At 36.7% G+C, this 22,242-nt stretch overlaps 2 protein-coding genes and 1 pseudogene across 3 annotated transcripts in view; 1 reads left to right on the top strand and 2 right to left on the bottom strand.

The window, feature by feature from the left end:
• Positions 1-3,206, bottom strand: part of STPG4 (sperm-tail PG-rich repeat containing 4) — a 39,681-nt gene extending 36,475 nt beyond the window's left edge. The window contains exons 1-2 of one of the 2 annotated variants that reach the window (XM_019655866.1): positions 3,126-3,206; positions 620-679 (exon numbers count right to left, since the gene is read on the bottom strand). In XM_019655866.1, the coding sequence (XP_019511411.1) occupies positions 620-679; positions 3,126-3,206 (141 nt within the window). Of the gene's footprint in view, positions 1-619; positions 683-3,125 lie in introns of those variants that run through there. The other variant, XR_002125477.1, reaches the window with a different exon arrangement.
• A 4,774-nt stretch (positions 3,207-7,980) lies between these two features.
• LOC109389903 (60S ribosomal protein L30-like) lies at positions 7,981-8,447 on the top strand (annotated as a pseudogene).
• A 388-nt stretch (positions 8,448-8,835) lies between these two features.
• The window catches only part of CALM2 (calmodulin 2), a 14,272-nt gene continuing 865 nt past the window's right edge, over positions 8,836-22,242 (bottom strand). Inside the window, exons 2-6 of the mRNA XM_019655882.1 lie at positions 17,371-17,401; positions 10,974-11,117; positions 10,770-10,876; positions 10,208-10,343; positions 8,836-9,480 (exon numbers count right to left, since the gene is read on the bottom strand). Of these exons, the coding sequence (XP_019511427.1) occupies positions 9,452-9,480; positions 10,208-10,343; positions 10,770-10,876; positions 10,974-11,117; positions 17,371-17,401 (447 nt within the window). The 3' untranslated portion in view covers positions 8,836-9,451. The remainder of the gene's footprint in view (positions 9,481-10,207; positions 10,344-10,769; positions 10,877-10,973; positions 11,118-17,370; positions 17,402-22,242) is intronic.

Below are 22,242 nucleotides of genomic sequence, written 5' to 3'. Positions count from 1 at the left end.
ACTGCCAGACCAGTAAGTTTAGTCACTGCTGCTTTTGTGGCCATCTTTTCACTGAGCACTCAACTCAGATAACACCTTAAAATGAGTTCAATGCCAAGAAGGCTTTGGCCCATTGGGTCCGGGTCTCTCTTTTTTGAAAGGTGTGGATAAGAAATATTTTTGTAATGCAGAAATGATGTCTCTTGGGAGTAGGAATCACCTGGCCATTTTACTTTCATATATTCCCATCTTGCATTCATATGCTGACCATGTTAATTAACAAAAGTTATCATAGGCTCTACACCATCTAAGTAAGATAAAAACTGAAACCCAGAAAACTCAACAGAATATATGCTTTTTATTCCTTGTTTATTCATCTCACCAAGATCATAAAATAGATTGACCTTATTTAGATATTTTGTAAAGCAACTAAATTCCTAGAGTTGTTTTACTTCTCTAAGCTTTTACTTTTAAATTCAAAATTTAGTTTCTCATTCATATGCTAATATTAAAATTATAAGTATGAAATACGGCCCACTGTTTTCTTACAATTAAGTGTTAGTGACTTAAAAGGGAAGACTGATTAAAATACTAATGGAATAAGAACAATTTGAATAGAAAAGAATGAAAATGTACATACTGTTAATGCTATTCTCCACCATCCTTCTCTTTCAAAAGATGATGTCTTCCGGTTTGGTTTCTATTAACAAACATAAAGTGTGCTTATTGATTTGAGAGGTGATCCCTGGAAGTTAATTTATAAAATATTTACTTGAAGAAATTAATACTTGCACCAAATTGCTCAGCCTGAATTAAAAGCTACATAGTGATAAATCTTGCCTGTAGAATTTCTTTAAATTGCTATTTTATTTTTTTTAAATATCTAAATCCCCTTTGGAGCAATAAATAGCCCCATCTCACAGAGATGTCATAAGGATAATTACATGTGACGAAATTTGGTGTTCTTGGGAAGAAGAGTTATGTACATCCAAAATTGTATTATCATGATTGTTATTAAGATTTATGGCTCAGTCCTTTTGTCCACTTCAGTGGGTGAAAAGAGTTCATCCTCAGAAGAGGATGAACCAGGAGAGATGGCAGATTCTAGTGCTATGGGCTGTGTAGATGTTCTGCTTTTAGATGTTGCTTTAGAAAACCTAAATTTAAAATAATAGTAAAGGAAATGAATCTCCACCTTCTCCTTTGATGACATCCCAATTCGCAGACAATGTCCTCTGTGCTGTATATGCCAATGAAAGTGGACAACCGTCTTGGGCTTGTTTGGTGATTGTAATTTAAGGTTTGTCACTCTTGTTACACTGTGTACATTCAAAAGGAAGAGAGAAAACAGATATGATAACCACTTTCACTTAACTAATTTTTACTTCTAGCAGGTAAATGTTGGTAGCTGCGCAGGGCTGATCTCTGCTTCCTGTGCCTTGATATGCAAAAGGCTCTCCTAATACTCCACATTCACACTGAAGAGGAAAATTGAAATCTCTAATGAAGCTGCTGTGTATATTTATGAATATTAACGAATAAAAATTGCTTGGATGGTTTACCCTGAGGGAAAAAAAAAAAGATTTATGGCTCAGGTGATTGATTGTGCTGGGAGCTCAAGGTCAAAGTGTGTAGTCATCAGATTAATGGGATATAAATTCCTGGCAATGTGGCAAATGTTGACAGCCACCATTTCCTAGATTTATATACACTATCAAATATGTATCATAGAAATATGATACAGCCAGTTCTCTCGGCTTGTCCAGCTAGCTGTGAAACGGAAGAGTTAGAATGATAGAGGAGCCAGACAGACTTGGGCTTGAACTCCAGCTCCTGCACTTACTACCTAAGAACACCAGGCAAATTACTTACGGCCATTTGAGCCTCAGCTTCCTTTTAGGATTATGAAAATAAGGGCATACCAGGATTGGCATGAGAATAAGGCCTTGTACAAACACTTGCATCCACAACCAGTGCTCAGTAATAAATGGTAGCTTTTAATTTTAACATCTCATCTGCCAAGTCAAGATTATTTCGGTATTCTTCAGTTTCCAAGGACATTCTTGTCTTCCACAATAAGTACTCTATACCCATTTATTATTATTCCACATTTGTTTCAGCCTCACTGTCAATGGAACAACTATCTAGTTTTTCCCTTTTGTGCTATTCCCACGAGGTGAAAAATCATTAAAATATTGGCTTCTACTTTCATTTGCAATGCTTTTGTTATTAGTTATGAAATATGGGTTATCTCAAGCAACAGTGCATTAAAAACAATAAGCAATCTAATCAGTGAAACTGATATAATTCATTGTTCCTGTCTAGCGATTTGTGTCTACTCGATTTATGAGTACCCCAGGTAGCTTTACTGCGAAATATGTGCATTGCTCTAAAAATCATTGTTTCATGCACACTATGTCTGAATTTGTTCATGTACATTCCCTTTGATTTATATTGAATGTTCTCTGTTGCACATTTATAGTCACAGAAATCTAACTTTTATCAGGCAGGTAAAGACAGGTCTCGCACCTCGACTTGGGAAAATGAGGTGGGAAGAAGGTAGAAGTAAACATGATACATTTAAAGGGAATTGGCAGAGACTGCTTTGTTTTGATTAACGCAGGTGATCTAAACTCCACCCATCTACCACTCAAATTCATTTTAGGGGTGAATCACTTTAGGAAAGATAGGCTGAACATCCTTACCCAAACTTAAAAACTAAACAAAGATAGTTTAAAATATTTTATAAATACTAAACTAGGAAGCGGGCAAAAACGTGTTCGATAGAGTAAAGGAAAAAAACCCATACTCTCCACAGATAGGGGAAAAGAAAATGAAAGAAATCTTTAGCTACCCTATTAAAGCAGCTGTCCCACGCAATTAGGGAAAGGAGAAAAAATACAGAAAACAAAGGGTGAATGGGAAGGATAAGGGAGTAATAGCAAGGAAGGAGGAAATTAAATGAAGTGGGGCACAAATAAAGATCAGAATTAAGCACTACAGGTGGTGAGGACCGGGAGAGAAAGGTAGGGAGAGGCCGGGAGGGGCGCCAGGGCCAGGGGTTAGAGGTGGAATTTTGGCGGAGGAGCCGACGGAACGGTAGTTGGACGACCGGTACTTCGGGGACGTCAGGGAAAGACAACGGCACCGGAGGTTATGACCACCGAACCGCCACGCCCCAGGTCTTCCCTTACTGTGGTGGTGATGGCGACTGCTGGCTCCTCCATTGCCGCCACCGCGCTCCCTAGGCGGAGGCTGGCGTTCAGTTGCCAGGAGGAGCCTCGGGCCGCTGGCTCCCGAGAACGCGCAGGGGACCTGCCAAGTGTGCCTCCAGTGATGGGGGGGAAGGGAAGCGGGCACACACTTTGAAGCCGCGCACATAGTCTCACGCAGAGAAAATCGCTCAGATGGTCATACACACGTATGGACTCACCAGAAAGCCCCCAGGTATCGGCGCCAAGGGAGGTTTTTAAAGGCAGTTTGTAAGGGCATAAGTGTACCATCATCTCATCAACCCTCTCCCAAATCACCCCAATGCCCCAGGAAGGGGGACAAGGAAGCTTGGTAGGCATACCTAGCTTTAAGGCAAAGATCAGCTTCAGCACCCTTTCTAAGATTGTTTCTGAGTTCCTCCGGACGGGAATTCTGTGGGAGTCACACTTCTCTTGACTGATTTGAAAAGTGGAGTGAGCACTAGACACAACAGGCTTCGCTGTGAAACCAGACCACCCTCTCCAATGGATACCAGGTCTGACAATTATTTGCAAACTCATCCTAGAAAAAGTGTTACATACCTCGTTGCTGAATATCGCCATGGTCACCTTTGAAGTATTCCCCTTGGGAAGCTATGCAGCGACACCACACCAGCGCCTAGTCCACCCTTCAAAGCAATTTTGGAACTCTTTTTTTCTGGAATGGCCATCAGAGCTGTCATCATATTACCCTTGATGTCCCGAATGCCATCAAAATGTTTTCCTTTCAATATTTCCTTTATCTTCAGGTAAAGAAGTCATTGGGGGACAGATCAGGTGAGTAGGGAGGGTGTTCCAATAGTTTTTTGTTTACTGGGTAAAAACTCCCTCCCAGACAGTGCCGTGTGAGCTGGGGCATTGTCGTGATGCAAGAGCCATGAATTGTTGACGAAAAGTTCAGGTCATCTAACTTTTTCACGCAGCCTTTTCAGCACTTCCACATAGTAAACTTAACTGTTTGTCCAGTTGGTACAAACTCATAATCCCTCTGATATCAAAAAAAGTTAGCAACGTTGCTGTAACAAGTTCACAAACTTAACTGTCAAACCGCGTATAGACTCACTTTCAACCTCTCGGCTGTAGCATCTCCACCTGTAAACATTCTCATCTTTAAAAGCAAACCTTCCTCTCCATCTTAATACCATTTTATAGAGTACCTGCTGTGTTCCAGATATTTCACACACATTAATTTAATCCTCATAACCCTGTGAAGTAGATATTAATCCCATTTTATGAAGAAAGCAGCTTCCTTGGACAGTGTAGCAGTTGACAGCATCACACAGCAGTGGCAGAGCCAGAGTTCAAATTCAGGTCTGACTCCCAACACCTGTGTCCAAAACACCATGAAGTTTCTGCTCCCTTTCAGCAACTCTCAAGAGTAATGTGGGCTCATTTCTTTCCTGACCTCCCATACTTCCCTAAAACCATCTTAATCTGACATGTGCACACACCTTTGCATTAAAATTGCATTTCCTAAACTGGCTAGTGATCCAATTGCCAAATCCAATGGGAATTTTTCGGCTCTTAACAAACTTGACCTCCATTTGGCATTGCTGCACTGGGTACTCCACTCCCTCATTTTTGAATCCCTCTCCTTTGTGAACTATCAGAATTTGAACATATGCTGCATTTGCTGTGATTTATTGTGCTTCATCTATAAAGGTGATAATTGGTACCTACCCACATGGGATTATAAAGATTAATTTGAGTGAAATGTTTGGAACCTTATCTGGCACAAGGTTCAGTAAACATGAACTATCATTGCCTTTAGGACAAAATAAAAATTTATAATCCAATCTCCTCTCCTTTCCCTCATGAGAATCCTCATGCTCTGATGTATGGAGTTGACCCTTCAACAATGCTGGGGGGGTTAGGGGTGCTGAACCCCAAGCAGTTGAAAATCCATGCATAACTTTTGACTCCCCAAAACCTTAATTAGTCCCCTGGTATCCATGTGTGATTGGTTCCAGGACCTCCTACAGGTACCCAAATCCTTAGTTGCTGAAGTCCCTTATATAAAATGGCTTAGAACGATGCATACAATCAGCCTTCTGCATCTGCGGATGTGAAACCCAGGGTTATGGGAGGGGGGGGAGCTGACAATATACTTAAAGAAAAATGTGTTAAGTGGACCCATGCAGTTCAAACCCATGTTGTTCAAGGGTCAACTGTACTTGCAAACCCCAAACAAGCCATCTTCACACTTCTAAGGTCTCTCCTTATGCAAGCCTTTCTTTGATGGCCAGGTAAACCTCAAGGGTCAACTCCGAGAAATCCTCCTTGGCCTAATCCCTCCTAGCCCAAAGGACTCTGTGCCTATCTTTATTGGAGGACTCATTTTGATCAATCACGCCTCCCTAATTTTAAATCGGAGCCTTTTGAACATTCTAAAATATTTGTTGAAAAAATGACAAGTTCCCCTCTCTGTAAAATCAGAGAATGCACTATAGTAGTGCTTTTCATAAATTAATGTGCATAGAAAACATCTGGGGATTTTGTTACAATACAGATTCTGATTCAGACTCTGGGGCAGGGTCTAAGACTGCATTTCTAACAAGCTCTCAGGTGACTCTATGGGCAACTTTTCAAGCAGCAAGAGGCTAGAGGATTCCATTTAATTTCTCTTAAAATACTGGGATTCTAAATTCATTTAACATTGCCTTAAAAAAAGTAAAAGAAAACAGGCACCAGGTTTGAAATCAAGCTGAAATTATACGGCCAAGAGGCAAGTAAAACCCAGAGTTTCAAATATAAGAGATTAATCAAGTCCACCACACTGAGCCTCATTTCTTTTTCTTTTTGGCTGAGCCTGTAAACTGGCTCAGCAGACTAGGGACTGGTACCCTAGAGACTAAAAGAATATGATGAAAGGTACTGACAAGTCCAGAAACCCATACAAGGTGTGAAATAGAAGGGAACATCTAGATGAGAAAATAGCTTGACTATCTCAAAAATAGAAACAGCATGGGTCAATGATTTCAAGGACTTTACCAACAAAACAGATTAAGCATGTAGGATAAACAAAATGTCCTTTTAAGAAAACATTTTTTACAGTATCACTGAGAAGTTTAAATTTTTTTGTTCGGGTTATCATGACAGCAGTTTAAAAGGGTGGGTGGGGGGGAGGCTTTCTCTTTGAGAATGTAAGACCACTAAGTACAGCTGAGCTCAACAGTACCTCTGCTATACATCAGATCTTTAACAAAAATTACTTTACCTCCTAGGATCATTTTGAACTGCAATGATGATACCTCCTAGGATCATTTTGAACTGCAATGATGATGGTTTTTGTTACTTATCTGAGAGCTAATATGCTACAGATAGTACTGAGGAATGAATTATCAATTACCATGATCTTGCTAATATAAGAGGTAATATGGTAAAGATTTGGAGATAAGGTTTCAAAATTGTAATCCTGGGTTTGAGGATTGCTGTAAGCAGTACAACTGAGATTTGAACCCAGCTCAGTATGTGCTCAATGACCAGTTAAATTATATAAAACTGCTTTATACTTCAATTTCCTGTAAAAGCAATAAAATGCCTACTGTGTGACTTTTGAGACAAGAATATAAAACTAGCCATTAACATGACACATAAAAGTACCCCCAAAATGTGTTTCCCCTTCCACCTTAACAATTTAAACTTCATAACAATTTAAACTTCAAACTGTTAGAATTGGAAAACCAAAGATTAAACTTTGCGCCCAATTCCCTCATTTTACAGGGTCATTAAGTGGTTTAACAGGATAGTAATATCAACTGAAAACTTACTGCAAATGCCAAAGACTATGCTAACTAAGTGCTTTACCTTTATTATTGTAAAAGCCAAGTTAGATTGGGTAACATACCCATTTTACAGCTAAGATAACTGAGGTTTGGATAATACTGACTTCAAGCTTATACATGGCAGTGAACTGAAACATTGCAATAAAACACCAAAGCCCACATGCCTCAGCCAGACACACAAATCTTCCCCCACCAAATACCTTGTTTAGCCTTCCTTTTGACTAAACTCTTACATCTAATAAAGGTCTTCCTATTTAATTGATTTGCCTGCCTAATATATAATAATGTAATGCATCATTAGGTAGAACAGTGGTATTTAAATTGTCAAAGACGGGCAATAACCTGCCAAATGAATTACCTTCTGGCAAATTAAAAACTTTGTAGTTATAATAATCAGGTAACAATTATACTTAATGTTTTAATCTTGGCTATGGTTTGCTATGAAATCTCTCATTAAGTATTTAAAAAACAAAAACCCCAAACCACCTTTTGAGTTAGCTTAAATTATAGAGAAAGCACTGGTTTAGAAGCAAGCAAAAACTAAAACAAAGTTTAGTTACTGCCAATCCACTCCTAAAGATGCCTTTTTTGTAAGATGTACTAGATAGGTACAGCAGTGAATTCTCATTTCCCTTGTGGTAGAAGAGTTTAAAAGTACTGAGTAAAACATTACAAAATACAGGTAAAAACATATTGACCCTCCCCCCACCCTAGATTTAGATTATGATGTTTTTAATATGAACATTTAAAAAAATCATTGCATGGCTTAAGTCATGTGGACAAATGCCAGAGTTGGAAAATACATTTGAAAGTCATGAAACACTGAAACACCTATCTACCTTACGCCAGTTCCCAAGTAGGTACACTTACAATGTTTCATAATCTTTTACTTAAACCTTCTGAAGGAAGTATCATAGTATCGTAAAAACTAAACACAGGCAGGCTGCACCTAAGGCAGCAAGATTATGGCCGCAAAGACAACAAAAAAGTCGCCGGAGTCAATCAACTCTAGGCTCTTAACTTGTTATGAAAAGTGGAAAGTATGTGCTGGGGTATTCAAGCAGACTCTGAAATTGATCAGACAAGGCAAAGCGAAACTGGTCATCCATGCCAACAACTGCCCAGCCTTGAGAGAATCAGAAACAGAGTACTATGAGTTTGAGCTCTGAGCAACAGCAGTTCGAGTCCAGCCCGAGCTGAGCAGCCGCTGAGCTGCCAACAGGTAGCAGGATGGCTCAGCTTAAAAAAAAAAAAAAAAAAGAAACAGAGTACTATGCTATGTTGGCCAAGACTGGTGTCCATAACTATAATGGCAATAATATTGAATTGGGCACAGCATGTGGAAAATACTAGAGTAGGCACACTGGCTATCATTGATCCAGGTGACTCTGACATTATCAGAAACATGCCAGAACAGACTGGTGAAAAGTAAATCATGCAAAATTTTTCTTTAATAAAACTGGCCAGAGCTTGGTTTAAAAAGTGAAAAAACAGGGCCGGCCGAGTGGCGCAATGGTTAAGAACTGGCTTGGGACGCCAGAGGGCCCCGGTTCAGATTCCACATGTGAGGACCGGTGACACTGCCCTCCGCAGCATCGAACAACAGCTCAGCTCAACCTGGAGCTGGGATGCCGTGAGTCACCGGCGATGGCGTGGGGGGTGGGGTGGGGGTGTGTGTGAAAAAACAAACCACTAAATACAATCTTGACTAGCCAAGAAAATACTTACCTAAATGATACCAAGTATAAACCACCTCCACATTTGATTCTCAAAATTATCCAACCTCAAGTTAATTAAATGACTCAGATTCAGAGCAACAGTTGGGTAAAATTGGGTAAATTTTTTTTATTGGAAAACAAATATACAACTTGGAATGGATTTGAGGCAAATTGTGCCATAAGCAGATTTTAAGTGGCTAAACAAAGTTTAAAAAGCAAGTAACAATAAAAGAAATGTTTCTGGCACAGGACCAGTAGTACAAAAAAATAGTGTACGAGTACCTGGATAATACACCCGTTTTGCAATAGTGCAACTTTTAAGTACATATTGTTGACTGTCCATAGTCCACGCAGAGTTACAACTCCACACTTCAACAACAACATGCTGACAATTCCTAAAGAAAACTACTTAAAAAAAGGCATAACCCAGATGTTCCCTCATTTGACCAACTCCATCTAAGTTTAGATGTGCAGAAGGGATTAGATATATCCAGAGTAAGCCACATGCAACATGTTACTTGATCAATTTTCTAAAATAAGGTTTCAGGACAATGACAGTAAGATAAGGGAAGAAAACATGGAGGAATGAAGTCCTAATTACTATACATGCATATTTTTTTTGACAGTAGGGGGAAACCTTTTACAGATAAGTTACAAACAAAGAAAAGGCAAATAAACAATTTTGTACAAGAAATTTAACACATTCTGTACAATGTCTTCACTTTGCTGTCATCATTTGTACAAACTCTGAAAAAGAAGTACACAAAAAGTCGAGTCAATGGCAAAAGACTGACAAAAACCAATCACATTTGCTCAGTCACTGAGCAATTACTATTCCTTTTCCTTTCCTCAAAATTATCATAAAGCACAGAGGAAAGCTAGTCTACTGCCAAGATTGGAAATTCATAAACCAAAATCACAAATAAATCCAATTAATGCTTTAGATAGCTATTATAAATAAAAAGCACTCTTGCTCTTAGTTTAGTGTTACAAACGATACTTTTGAATTTGAAGCATCAAGTTTCAGACTAAAACTAATTAGAGGAAGAGAATCCAATGAAGAAAAGTCACCTTAATTTCGTTTTAAGGATCTTGAAATAAAATTTTAAAGCTTTTCAAATTATTCTACAAATGTTATACAAAAATTGTTTTAGCAGTTTGGAGTATAGTGCTTTTCAAACTTTAGTGTGTACATGAAACACCCACCAGGAATCCTGTAAAAAATGTAGATCATAGGTACAGAGGTAGACCTGATAGTAAATAGATCTAAAAAGTTCTCAGGTGACAATGATGTTACTTAGTCTGTATACAACATTCTGAATAGCAAAAGGTTAGTACATATAACTAACCGTTTTAGCATCTTCATGCGGTGGGAAGTGGTTTACTAATTTTAACCTATCAGATACCTAACACAAGTACCTCTGAACTTAAAGACAAAACATAGAATGAGGTGGTGAGAGTGTGAAAGGCTTACCTTCATAGTTTACTTGCCCATCACCATCAATATCTGCTTCCCTGATCATTTCATCAACCTCTTCATCTGTTAACTTCTCTCCAAGGTTTGTCATCACATGGCGAAGCTCTGCTGCACTAATATAGCCATTGCCATCCTAGGAAAAAAGTCAGTAAAATGTGTAAGTGAAATCAGAGTTGGAATGGAAGTTTATTAAATTTTCTCCCTTTATTAAGGAGAAAAATATACTACTTTAGAAAGCCATACAAACTAAAGAGAATCTGCAAATAACTGATTATCAATTAAATGTCACTGAGAGCCAAGGAGGATATCTGATATTGAAATCATTATTTCTTAGCTCCAAAGTCAAGTGTTACCTCCTTGCCACAAGATTAATATAATACACGTTACTAGGGAACCTGAGCTTACACTAAATTCTTAAAAAGCTTTTGCTTAATAAATTATGTTGCTAAGTCATCAGAAAAACAAGTCTTCAAAGAATAAGAGGTCCTGATATCTTCTTCATTTCATCCATCTTCATCCTCAAATGAAAACTTAACAAATTCAGTCCTTGAAAACCTACCTTATCAAACACACGGAATGCTTCTCTAATTTCTTCTTCACTGTCTGTGTCTTTCATTTTTCTTGCCATCATTGTCAGAAATTCCGGGAAGTCAATTGTGCCGTTACCTGAAAAGGTTTGTTTGATTGAAACGTTACAATAGAATTTAAATGCCACTTTGTCAACTTCCTCCTCCCCAAACCCCCAATAAAAAGACTTACTTACCATCAGCATCCACTTCATTTATCATGTCCTGTAACTCTGCTTCTGTGGGATTCTGCCCAAGAGACCTCATTACAGTTCCCAATTCCTTTGTTGTTATAGTTCCATCACCATCCTTGTCAAATAGTGAAAAAGCTTCTTTGAATTCTGTTTGAGAGACCACAATCCAAATGTATAGGTTAACAATAAAAAAGTAACCTCCTAAATGAAATGTATTAATCAACTCTTAAAGTCATGCCGGGGGTGCCCAAAAAAATGTATACACATGACTTGTACTCATTTTTGTTATTGGTATATATTGAGTATTACAATTTTAATAGTTTTTCCTTTCTTAAAATGTGTCTACATTTTTTTTGGCACCCTCTGTATATGAAGATAGCACCTGAAATGAGATTTGGATTCCTGAAGGATTAGGTGGGAGAGCCTTGTGATATTTCAAACATCTTTAGCTAATCATACCAGCACATACTCATATTGATATTGATACCAGGGAATTTTTTCATCTAAATCTTACAGGGGGGGTCAAATATCTAGACCAGAAAAAAATCTAATTATTCTGGATTTAAAGAGAAAAAGATTCAAAGCCCCAAATGATGGGCTTCTCTATTTTCTGTTAAAGCTGCTCTGTGGACCACAATTCAAAATTACAGATCTAACCTACACTCAGAATAGAAAAATAAGAGCACTGGTACCATAAACATTATTTCTACGGCGCAATTATGCTATTTGCATTATGTTTAGAGTACTCCTCAAAAATTAAGTCTGTTTCATCACCCACTAAATGAGAAACAAGAAAACTTTAAACTTCAAACAGTATACTATTGGCTAGTTTTCTTTTCTGGAAGGTAGAGAAGCCTATCACCAAATAATCTATAATGATGTTAAAAATGGGATGATCAAGGTATGAATGACCATTTTTAGCTATATTATTGAGAACAAAGATAATTTAGACTTTTCTTAAAATATGAAAATCCCAAACTTATAATCTTTACGATCTTATGAAATTACTTTTATTTCACCACTAGGTTACATGGAAAGCTGTTGGAGCGGCAGTCCACAATACCTGGCTGTACCATTTATTTTACAGAGAAACTAAAGCAGAGATTAAATTTGGTAGTGCAAGGTCATATAAATGTGCTAATGACAAACCTAGTACTTTCTGAGTAAGGTAACTGCTATATTAGGCCCTAGCAGCAATCAAATACAAAAGCAGTTCCAAAGTTCACAGGGCCGTAAGTTCCCCCAACATATCTAGAACATTTAAAAATGTATACCTGACACATGTTTAAGAAGTGGTGTGCCTCCTCTTACAGTCCAAGTTTCTCTATTTCCTGCCTGTCTATCCTCGCTCCAATTCATATACCTCCTAGTTTCATTTCATCTCTTCTCTGGACTCAACCACTTTTCTGATTTTGCCATTAATATATTTAATTATCTTCTTGTCTCTTAGCATACATCTAAATTCAAACCTTAGTTATAGTTTCTTTTAAGTGCCTCTCCTCTTTATCTCCCCCTAAATTCTGGAAGGCACCACTACTCATATACATTTCTTATCTGTCAATCCACTGTTAAAATTGCTTCCATCTCTAACACAACAGCTGAAAATGCTAGGTTCACCCATAATGACTTGGTACCCAATCCAGCAAGTATGTTTCAGTATGTGAGGTCATACAGCATAGAAACTGAAATCAGACTTTGGAACATGACTGCCTGGGTTAAAAATTCCAGCTCTGCTACTTACCAGTAATGCAACCTGGGCAAACTAAGTTATTACTTAACCTTTTTTCTACCTCAGCTTCCTCATTTTTGTTATGGGGATATCTGTACCCACTTCCCAATTTTAAGAATTTAACTACATGTAAAGCACTTAGAACTAGGTCTGGCAAGTAAGTACTTAATAAATGTTAAGAAAAGTATGATCTCCTTTTCCTGCCTATCCAAAATGACACTAAAAAATCCTCAAATATCTTTTGGCTTCCACGACAGTACTTTAATTTACATTCTACCTTACAATGCCAAATGCTCTTGCTCCTAACTTGTCTCATACAAGTAGATGGTGACCAACTTTCTTATATTTCTTCTTTCCTTGGCCATTTCATCTATGTCCACTCATAATGAAGATTTTGTATCTTTGGTATACTAATCTCTCTCAATAACACCACCTTTATCTCTACAAGACATCCCCCCTGGCTGACCTCAAGCAAGACTTATGAAAACCAATTCTATACTCCCCAGCCACCCTAGGAACACAAGCAAAAGCCACTTAACTCTTTCCCTCTTGAATCTGTCAAGTCCTGCTGAACTCTGCTATTTAAATACTGCCTGATTCTTTTTTCATCATTACAACCAATAATTTGCTTCATGGCCCCATCATCTTTGCCTGGACAATTATAATACCCTCCTAACTGGGTTATTTAAAATTACCCACAACTACTTGGGTCCTATTTACCTTCTTGGATCACCATGTTACTTTCTTCTGTTTTAAAATCTTTGAATTGTTTAGCTTTAGATATTACTTACTAGTTGTATGTAGTTTGCTGCATTCATTAATTAGTAACATAGTTCCACTTCATTTAAATAATACTTGTTTTTAAAGAACTCACTTGATACCAGAAGCTTAGTACCAAATTACTCATGGATTTTATGGAAATAGTATATATAGTACTAACCTAGATCAACCCAATGACAAAATTTGATGACATTTACATCTTAGGGTTTTATTTTTTTTTTTTACAGGATGTAGAATAATGTCTAGAAATATACAAATCTAGTAACTCTTAAAGTGTTTGCTGGAATAAGTGAAAAGCAGAATAAAACTATATGCTGTAACTACAATTTATGGATACAAGGAAGGAACAAATGAAAATATTTTAAAGGTCAAGGTTTATTTCAAATTTCTCTGTATTTTTGCACTCAAGAGCCAGAAATACCTGAAAAAATTCCCTGAAATAAGAATAAACTCAAAAGTACAATTTAAATTTACCTGCCTTTACTGCTCATCACCTGTACTTCAGAACTAGTATAATCTTCATTTATAGAAACATGTCATTCTAAAACAGTAACTCCCAGGAATGACTTGAAATATAAAACCCAAGAGTCAAAACCTAAATACACAATAAGAAACAAGTCCCGAAAGTCACAAAATAGCTATCTTCAACATAACTGACAGGACCTCCCAAAATCCATTCTCTAGTTATGCCTAAATTGAAACTTTCAGGCAAGTCATACTACTAGTCAAGTTTTATTTGTTCATTAGCAACCCCAGGGCCCTTTCTAATTATTTATTACATTAAATTTATAATTTTATTAAATTGGTTATAAAAACAATTTCAACAAAAGAAAAATCAAATGTCTGTTTATCAACTTCTAGGTATTTAGAAAACTGAACTTAATAATCCCTTAGAGGTCATGTTGGCCTTTGTTGGCACTATGAAATTGCTGCTATAAACTAAGTAAGGTTAATTTTTTTTTAATAAGTTTTATCCCTATACTGGAACTTGAAAGCTTAATGAAGGTTTAGACTTAAGTTTCTTTAAAAATGAAAAATTCTTCTACGTTTTTTCTATTGGTCCTCTAAATGTCAAACAACAACAAATAATATCATGGCAGTCAAACAAAATTAACTTGTTTGTCACACCAGACTCTTCTCTGGATTGCTCTTTAAGATGAGGTAATGTAAACAAATCTAAACAACAAGCATGCTTTTTTCTAGACCAAGTTATTTGGTGTTAAAATTTCTACACAAATCTGAAGTAGTAATGATTATTGTATAAAGAAAAATAGCTTAAAAAGCACCTTAGTACATTCAATGTTGCATTGCATGCATAAAGCTTGTAAGAACAAATATGTCTTAGACTCTAAGATGTTACTGGTCACCAGCGATTACAATTCACCAACCGGATAAAGAAAAAATTTGTCTTTAACCTCAAAGGTGGACATTGAAAATACCAAATTTAGGAAGGGACTCTGGGAGGCAGAATAATTCTTGGGATAGAGTAGGTAATGTTCCAGAACATTTTTTTTGTGTCACACCTTTTTGAAAATAAAATTCATTCATTCAATAAATATTTATTCAGTCCTTACTACGTGGCAAGCACTGGGAACACAAGAAGTAACAAAAAGATCCCTGATCTCACAGGGTTTTTATTTTAGTAGCATAAAAGCTTTGGTTTCTCTAACCTAAAGGTTCACTAAAGCCTGTGGTCCAAGGAACATCCTTTTTAAAAGCCTGGGAAAAGGCAGGGTAGGGAGAGAAAGGAGGAATATATTTTTCTCCCACTCTCACTGGAAATTTAATTGTATGATGTAAGTCAATGAAATGACCGAGTTTATCTTAAAGACAGTGTTCCAATGAACTACAACTGTCTTTATAAAAATGCTGTATCAATCATTGAAGATTGATTCTCTAATATTTCACAGACACAAACTATTTTTTAAAGAATTGTGTGTTGTGTGTGTGTTGGAAAGGCAATAATGAGCATCAACTCTGTGACAGGCACCTTGAGTACCGTATTTCCCCATGTATAAGACACACCCTTTTCCAAAAAATTTCGTGTCTAAAAAACTGGGTGCGTCTTATACAGTGGTTGTAGGGGGTTTTTTTACTTGCATTTCCCGGAGGACGAGGCAATATATGAAGACAGTGATTTGTAATCAGACACAGATGAGGACAAGCTAATGGTTGGGAGTTTTGACAGTCATGAGGAGTTGTATGAATTTTATGATGAATACAACTTGAGTTCAATAACTTTATGTAATCCATTTTCTCCAAATTTCGGGCCCCAAAATTAAGGTGCGTCTTATACATGGGAACATCTTATACATGGGGAAATACAGTAATACTTGGCCTTATAAAGTGAACATTCTGTGCCATGTAGAGTAGGCACAAAGACCTGAGTGGCAATACCGAGAAATGAAAGGCAGCGAGGAAGGTCAGATGTATTAGAGAATATAAGAGTTTAAGACTGGAAATCTTAGATAGTCCAAGTCAGTTCCTGAAGAAGACATTATATAAATAACTATTTTAGAACAATTTACATTTCATTGATACATTTAAAATAGTATAAACAAAAAAGAAATTATTTCCCAAATTCTCCTTGATTATTTTTAACACTCAATACATGCAATTTACCAATCCCAGAAAGCAAATCTCAGGTTTAAGTCAAATCCACACAATAAGTAGTAAAAATAAAACCCGCTTAAATTTGGTCCTTTAATGCTAATAGCTTTCTACTTCATATAGTCCTATCAAATATTTATGATGAATGTTTGAAACTAGTGATTTATTGCTCCTCCAAATTTGTTTGAAGTGTGGAAGAGCTTACTTTAAATGGGCTATATAACTGAGTTCCAACCAGGCTTCTCAGTTTTCTCTAGCATTAAAAAAAATTGCTTCAGTGTATTTGAATACTTCAAACTCCTTTCCTTGCCTAACAAAATTGTGGCGGTTACAAGTGCTTGATGCTTGTATTAACAAAAGCCTCTAATAAAGTAATAGAGTTTGAAAGACATTTCAATACCGCATTAAAAACAAACAACAAAAAAATCCTTTAACAAGTTTCCCCAACATTTTGATGTTAACCAGCCATCTCAAAGTATCAGAATAAAATCGAAAGTACTAATGTTTAATGGTATGGCATAAAGACAACATGACATCAGGTTTTATGTAACAATTTCACATATTTCCATAGCAAACCAAAGGAGACAAGATTTAAGCTCATTTCAACAGCTGTCACTGCTTTGTAAGACAAAATTACTACCATCTGTCAAACACAATGCTAATTTTTGGACCTCCCTTTTTTTCAATGGAGAAATGGTTATTCCCTGACTGACTATATATTGGGCTGTCGGGAAAGTCATGACGCATTTTTGCAACGAAAAATATAGAAAAAATACGTCATGACTTTTCCGACAACCCAATATATGCAATTCTAAGGTTAAAATATTAGCTAACTTTAAACTGGGGTAAATTCAACATTCATTTTCTGATTCCACATTTCAAGTTAACTATTAGTTACTACTACTTGGCCCTCTTGTGGAGACTGATTTGGAGTTGCAGTGTTAAAAACTGCCTAGAATTCGTGTTTTAGAGTAAGATAATCTTCAACAACAACAAAAACAACAAAGACCACCACCACCAGGCTCCAAAGTGTATCCACATAAGACTAAAAAACATACGTCTTTAATTACAGTTAGTTCCACACATCTTTCACAAGATGTGAAAGGCAAGTTTACCTTCTCACTTGCCAAAGCAGGTTCAATTACTGTATTACATTACACCCGTTTGTTATCACCTATTACATAGATCAGTCAATTCTTTCATACAAGTGTCTCATTTTGAGGCTGGCTCTTCAATTTATAATAAAATCCAATGGGTACAATAAGGCAAAGTATTTCTCACCTGCAATCTGCTCTTCAGTCAGTTGGTCAGCCTACAAAGAGATGAAAGATAGGTAAATACTTGAAAGTATGTAGATTAGCAGTTACAGAACAAGTTTTAAAACTTTCAAGGTTCAGCAGGTACCATAAACTTAATTTAGCTCAACATTCCTTAGCTATCAGCAACAAGCAAACAGTTGGGTAGAAAATGCATACATCTGGTTTATCTTTGAAGCAAGCTGTCTTGACCCCAAGTTTAAGATATGAAAATATTTCAAAATACGTTTGAAAGTCTAAATTTTACACAAATTGAAAAAAAAGAGCAAATCTGGCATATTAAAAAGTTTAATTGGACTCATCATTCTAAAATAAGGATAGAATCTAATAAAAACATTGTTTCCTTTTTCAAAGCTACCATACCTAAAACTTAAGCTTACCTCCTCCTCCCTTGGTAGATAAAACCATTATTAACAGAAATCTCCACTGAACCAAAAATAATGTCCAAGAACCATATTCAAAATTGCCCCTATAAATGATTAAACTTATCATTTGGACACGAAAGTGGTTTTCCAACCCCTCTCAAATTACTAATCAAAATTCCCATCTATTAAAAAGATTAAAATCCAAGCTATCAGTTTTTACCCCTCCTCACCTGCCAGGCAACTGCAGAGAATGCAGAATTAAGAACACTGGAAGTATCTTATTTACCAGATGTTAAGGCCAGCCACCCATTTTCTCTTGACTTCAGAAATCCCCAAGTGAGCCTAAGGTTTGTGATGTCTTTAGCACATGGATAAGCTACTTGGTTTTGCTTTAATAAATAAGTAAATAAATATGTTCAGGCATTTGCTAAAATCCATTATAGATATATGTTGCTCTTATTATTGTCTTCACAGTAACCCTATAGTAGTATTATCCCCTATCCTACAAATGGGGGAAAAAAGAGGGGTTCAGCTTAAATTTCAGTAAGTGGGAGTACAAAATGCTAATCAGTCGAGTCAGGATTAAACAACACTAATGCCTATAAGTTTAAAATTCAAAGCACCATAATATATATTTGCAGAATATCAAGGCTCCTTGTTTTTCATGTGACCTTCATCTTTGGGCATTTCACTGCTTACTAATATACATACCCACCATAAAGCAGCTGCTTATATGGTTCTGGGAGGCACTGATAAAGAATTTAGCCTTCTATCTAATATTCCTACCTACACGAAGTCAAACATACTATGATTAATCCATTCATTTTTTGGTCATTTTTTGGTTATGGAAAGAAGAAACACTGCCTGGTTTTATGCTTTTTAAATGAACACACCCCTGGAAAGGATAACACCTTAATGTAGAATAGCATCATATTTTCTGTAGGGGACAGCAAGAGACAATTTGAGAAACCAAGAAAGTGAAGTTTCTTTCCCTGCTCAACAATGCAAACTCAACTTGTTTCTATTTTTTTTTTTTAAAGAAAAAAAGCCAAAGGCCTGGTAACTTAAAACTGAAGGGCCAATAATTATGTTAAAATACACAAGTTAATAAAATTATCTCCAGCGAGTATTTGGTATAAAATCATAGATTGTTTTCCCTAGGAATAAGATTTAAAACCTAGTAAATCCACTGAGTTGATGTTTACTTTGTTAGAGGCTATAGCTTCTAGTCTGATTCCATTTTGCAGGACTTCTATCCTTTCTGAAGAAGGCTATCACGGTGGCACAGTGGAGGAAAATGCATGGTGTTTTGAGTCATAGCCATGTTAGTATCCCAGCTCTGCCATTTAATAGCTGTGTGACCTTGGACACGTTACTCAACCTCTCAGTCTTGATCTGTAACACAGTATTAATATCTATTAATATCTACCTTACAGGGTTATTGTGCAGATAAAATGAGAAGCTATGTAAAGTGCTAGCCCAAAGAGTTCAGTGATCATTATTTTATACAATAAACCAAAGAACCTTAAATATCAACCTAACTAGTTCAACTTCCATGCAGAAGATAACATGTATGGCATTATCAAGTCCTTAACAACAAACCTACCATGTTCTATGTTAACTTAAAGCTGAGAAAATATATTTTCACAAAGTGAAACCACCAGTTGCAACCCAGGGAAAAGATGTGGAAGGTAAAATCAGTTCAGAACTAAAAACGTTAAGATAAACGTGTGTAAGGCACTGAAGCATGTGTGAAAGCTGAAGGATTCATCGATGGCTATGTACAGAAAGGGAGACACTGGGTTCATTCTCACGACATGGTGGGAGGGAAGATTTGGGGAAAGCTCATTTATATGAAAGCTGAGAAGGTCTTAAAAGAAACAAGGATGTTAGCTATAAAACAAAAATTTTTCAATTTTGCTTGAAAATTTACATTTTAATGACCCCACACCATCTTGTCCAGCTCCCTGCCTCAAGGTAAATGCAAACTAAGAAAAGATCACAAATGAGCTTCAAGGGAAAAGTAAGCACACAAGAGACTAAGTTACTCACACCTAAAAGCACTCCATGATTTTGCTTGGAATGTTTCAAGAAACTTAGGGTTTTTTTTATACTTACTACTAATTCAGAGTTCACGGTTTTAAAGTAAACTTTACCAGCAACATTCAGATTAAAGCCTACTAAAAGCAGGAACACTAGGCTCCTTAGTAGTCTTAATTTGTAAGCCTTTTCCGACTACATCAAAGAAATTTGATTCTTACTTGTCTATGGAGAAAGCTGTTTTCTTACTTAGAAGAATTATACTTTTGGGAAAACCTCAGGCTCATTAACATGTTTATCTCAGTAAAGTGAAGGATAATTCACTGGAGAAATGACTAGTTCTCCTTACTTCCTTTATTTCTACAACTGCTATACTGCTTGAAAGCGTCCAGGCATTAGTAGTATACTCTCAGGTTCCACCCCAGACCTACTGAACCAGAATCTGCATTTTGGAAAACTACAGGTGATTTGTAAACATAGAGAAACACTACTAACCTAGACTATGTGCGACCTGAAGTGAATGCATTATGTACCTATATTAAACATTTCCTAAATGGCATTCAAAAGTAGGTATGGATACTCCTGGAGTTTACCCAGTGAAAAGGTGGCATACAAATAATCCAAAATTCTAATCTGAATAAATGTGAGTCCACAGGCTTGAAATGTAACACAAACTTCTTCATTCATTCCTGATTCTTCCAAGTGCTACTTCCATACAACAAAGGGTTCATAAGTAAATTTTTCTACAATTTCAGAAATCAACGTTATTTGTTTTACTTACATCAAAAGAATTCTCTATTTCAGTAAAGTTAAAAGATACTTTAATACTGATAGAACAGCACTTACTATATATAGCATCTTGGATCAAAAGAAAAACCACTATAACAAATTACTTCATAAAAATTAGGATCTTTACCAAAGGCCTAATTTGATCATTCTAGTTCAATCTAGAACTTTCTGCATTTTAAGAGATCCATAGTGATTTTCCTCAGTCTAACAGAAAGCGATCTCGCAGTTTAATGTAACGATTTATCAGTCTCAAGCCACAAAATTTTCAACCTCTTCACATCTTTTATTTATCTAATCACCCAGCCTTTTCTTAAAGCAATCCCCTTTTCAATGAGCATGTATTGATTACATGTAAACCCAAGAGCTATGTGAGCAATCTTGTTCTATTTCATATAAACTTTTTATTCTTTGAGTTCTAATTTTCAATTTCCAAGTCTTATGATTATGAAGTCACCTTAAGACAATTTCCAAATTAGATGACTGTCAATTTAACAAACCGGGGGAAAAAAAAAACCACCCAAAGCATCAATGATGCAAATAACTACAAAAGCTTATCACTGGCAAAAAACCACAAAAACATAGATACAAAACTCCAAGCATCACCAGGAAAACCTATTTGAGTTCTTGATTCGATTATGATACAGGGAAAAAAATCCTTACCCTTCATTTAACAATCTTTAAAATTTTCCCTCACAATTTAGAACTTAATATTACATGCCTATATGTAATGTAGTTTCACCTAGGAATAAATTCGAACATATTCAAATTCAGGATAAAGTAATTTATGAAGATGGAAGCAGTGCATCAAACTTAAATGAACACTAGTTTTAACCAAGGTGAACTCCTCTTTCCACACCCATACAGGCTGGAAGTTTCAGTTGGCAAAGATTTCCAACTCCTGCTTAAGATGTCACCTTGCCTCCTGGGCACACCCATTGCCGTAAACACTTGGCAGAAGGAACCACAAAATAACTATTGCAAATTACCGCCCGCCCGCCTTAGAAAAAAATTTTTTTTTACAGGAAAGAACAGGAGTTCCGGTCTCAAGTGACAGGAAAATGTTTCTTTTTCAAATTCCCTGCCCCGCAAAATACTCTTCTATCACTACAGTATTTGACAACCATTACTGTACAAATGAATTGAACTGCACTTTAAGATGATCTGGCAATTTGTCTACGGAAATACGAGTCATTTCCAAGGGGACTGGAACGTGGGCAATGCTATGTGTGGCCGTGGTTCCTTGACATTAGGCGTGAGCACGTGAGTACTCAGAAATTAGGATATATTCAGTGGCCCTTTTCAAAGGCATCCTTCAAATTGTTACATGAGGTAAGATCGACTGTCACAACAGAACGGCGGTCACCCCGGAGTTTGCTTTCCAGAGGTGGTGGACAGGAAACACCTTTCAAGACCCTTAACTGGAGCCGATGGCTTTCTCTAACAAGATGCGTACCAGGAGACGCGCCTGACTTCAGGTACAAAAAGCTCATTTTTTTCGACAAAGCCACTTAAAATTTTTTTTAATGTCCAACTTGGGTGGGGGGGGAAAGCCCCAGGACCCAAGAGGAGAAAGATCGACACTCAGCGAGCTTCCTTCTCACCACCGGAGAAGGAACAGAAGCTGCAGAAGCCACCCTCCCCCA

This window comes from Hipposideros armiger, unplaced genomic scaffold (genome assembly GCF_001890085.2).
Source record: "Hipposideros armiger isolate ML-2016 unplaced genomic scaffold, ASM189008v1 scaffold_248, whole genome shotgun sequence".
In the NCBI taxonomy this organism is placed as follows: domain Eukaryota; kingdom Metazoa; phylum Chordata; class Mammalia; order Chiroptera; family Hipposideridae; genus Hipposideros; species Hipposideros armiger.
The sequence above is the reverse complement of the archived record's forward strand: the minus strand, read 5'-3'. Positions and strand labels throughout refer to the sequence as shown.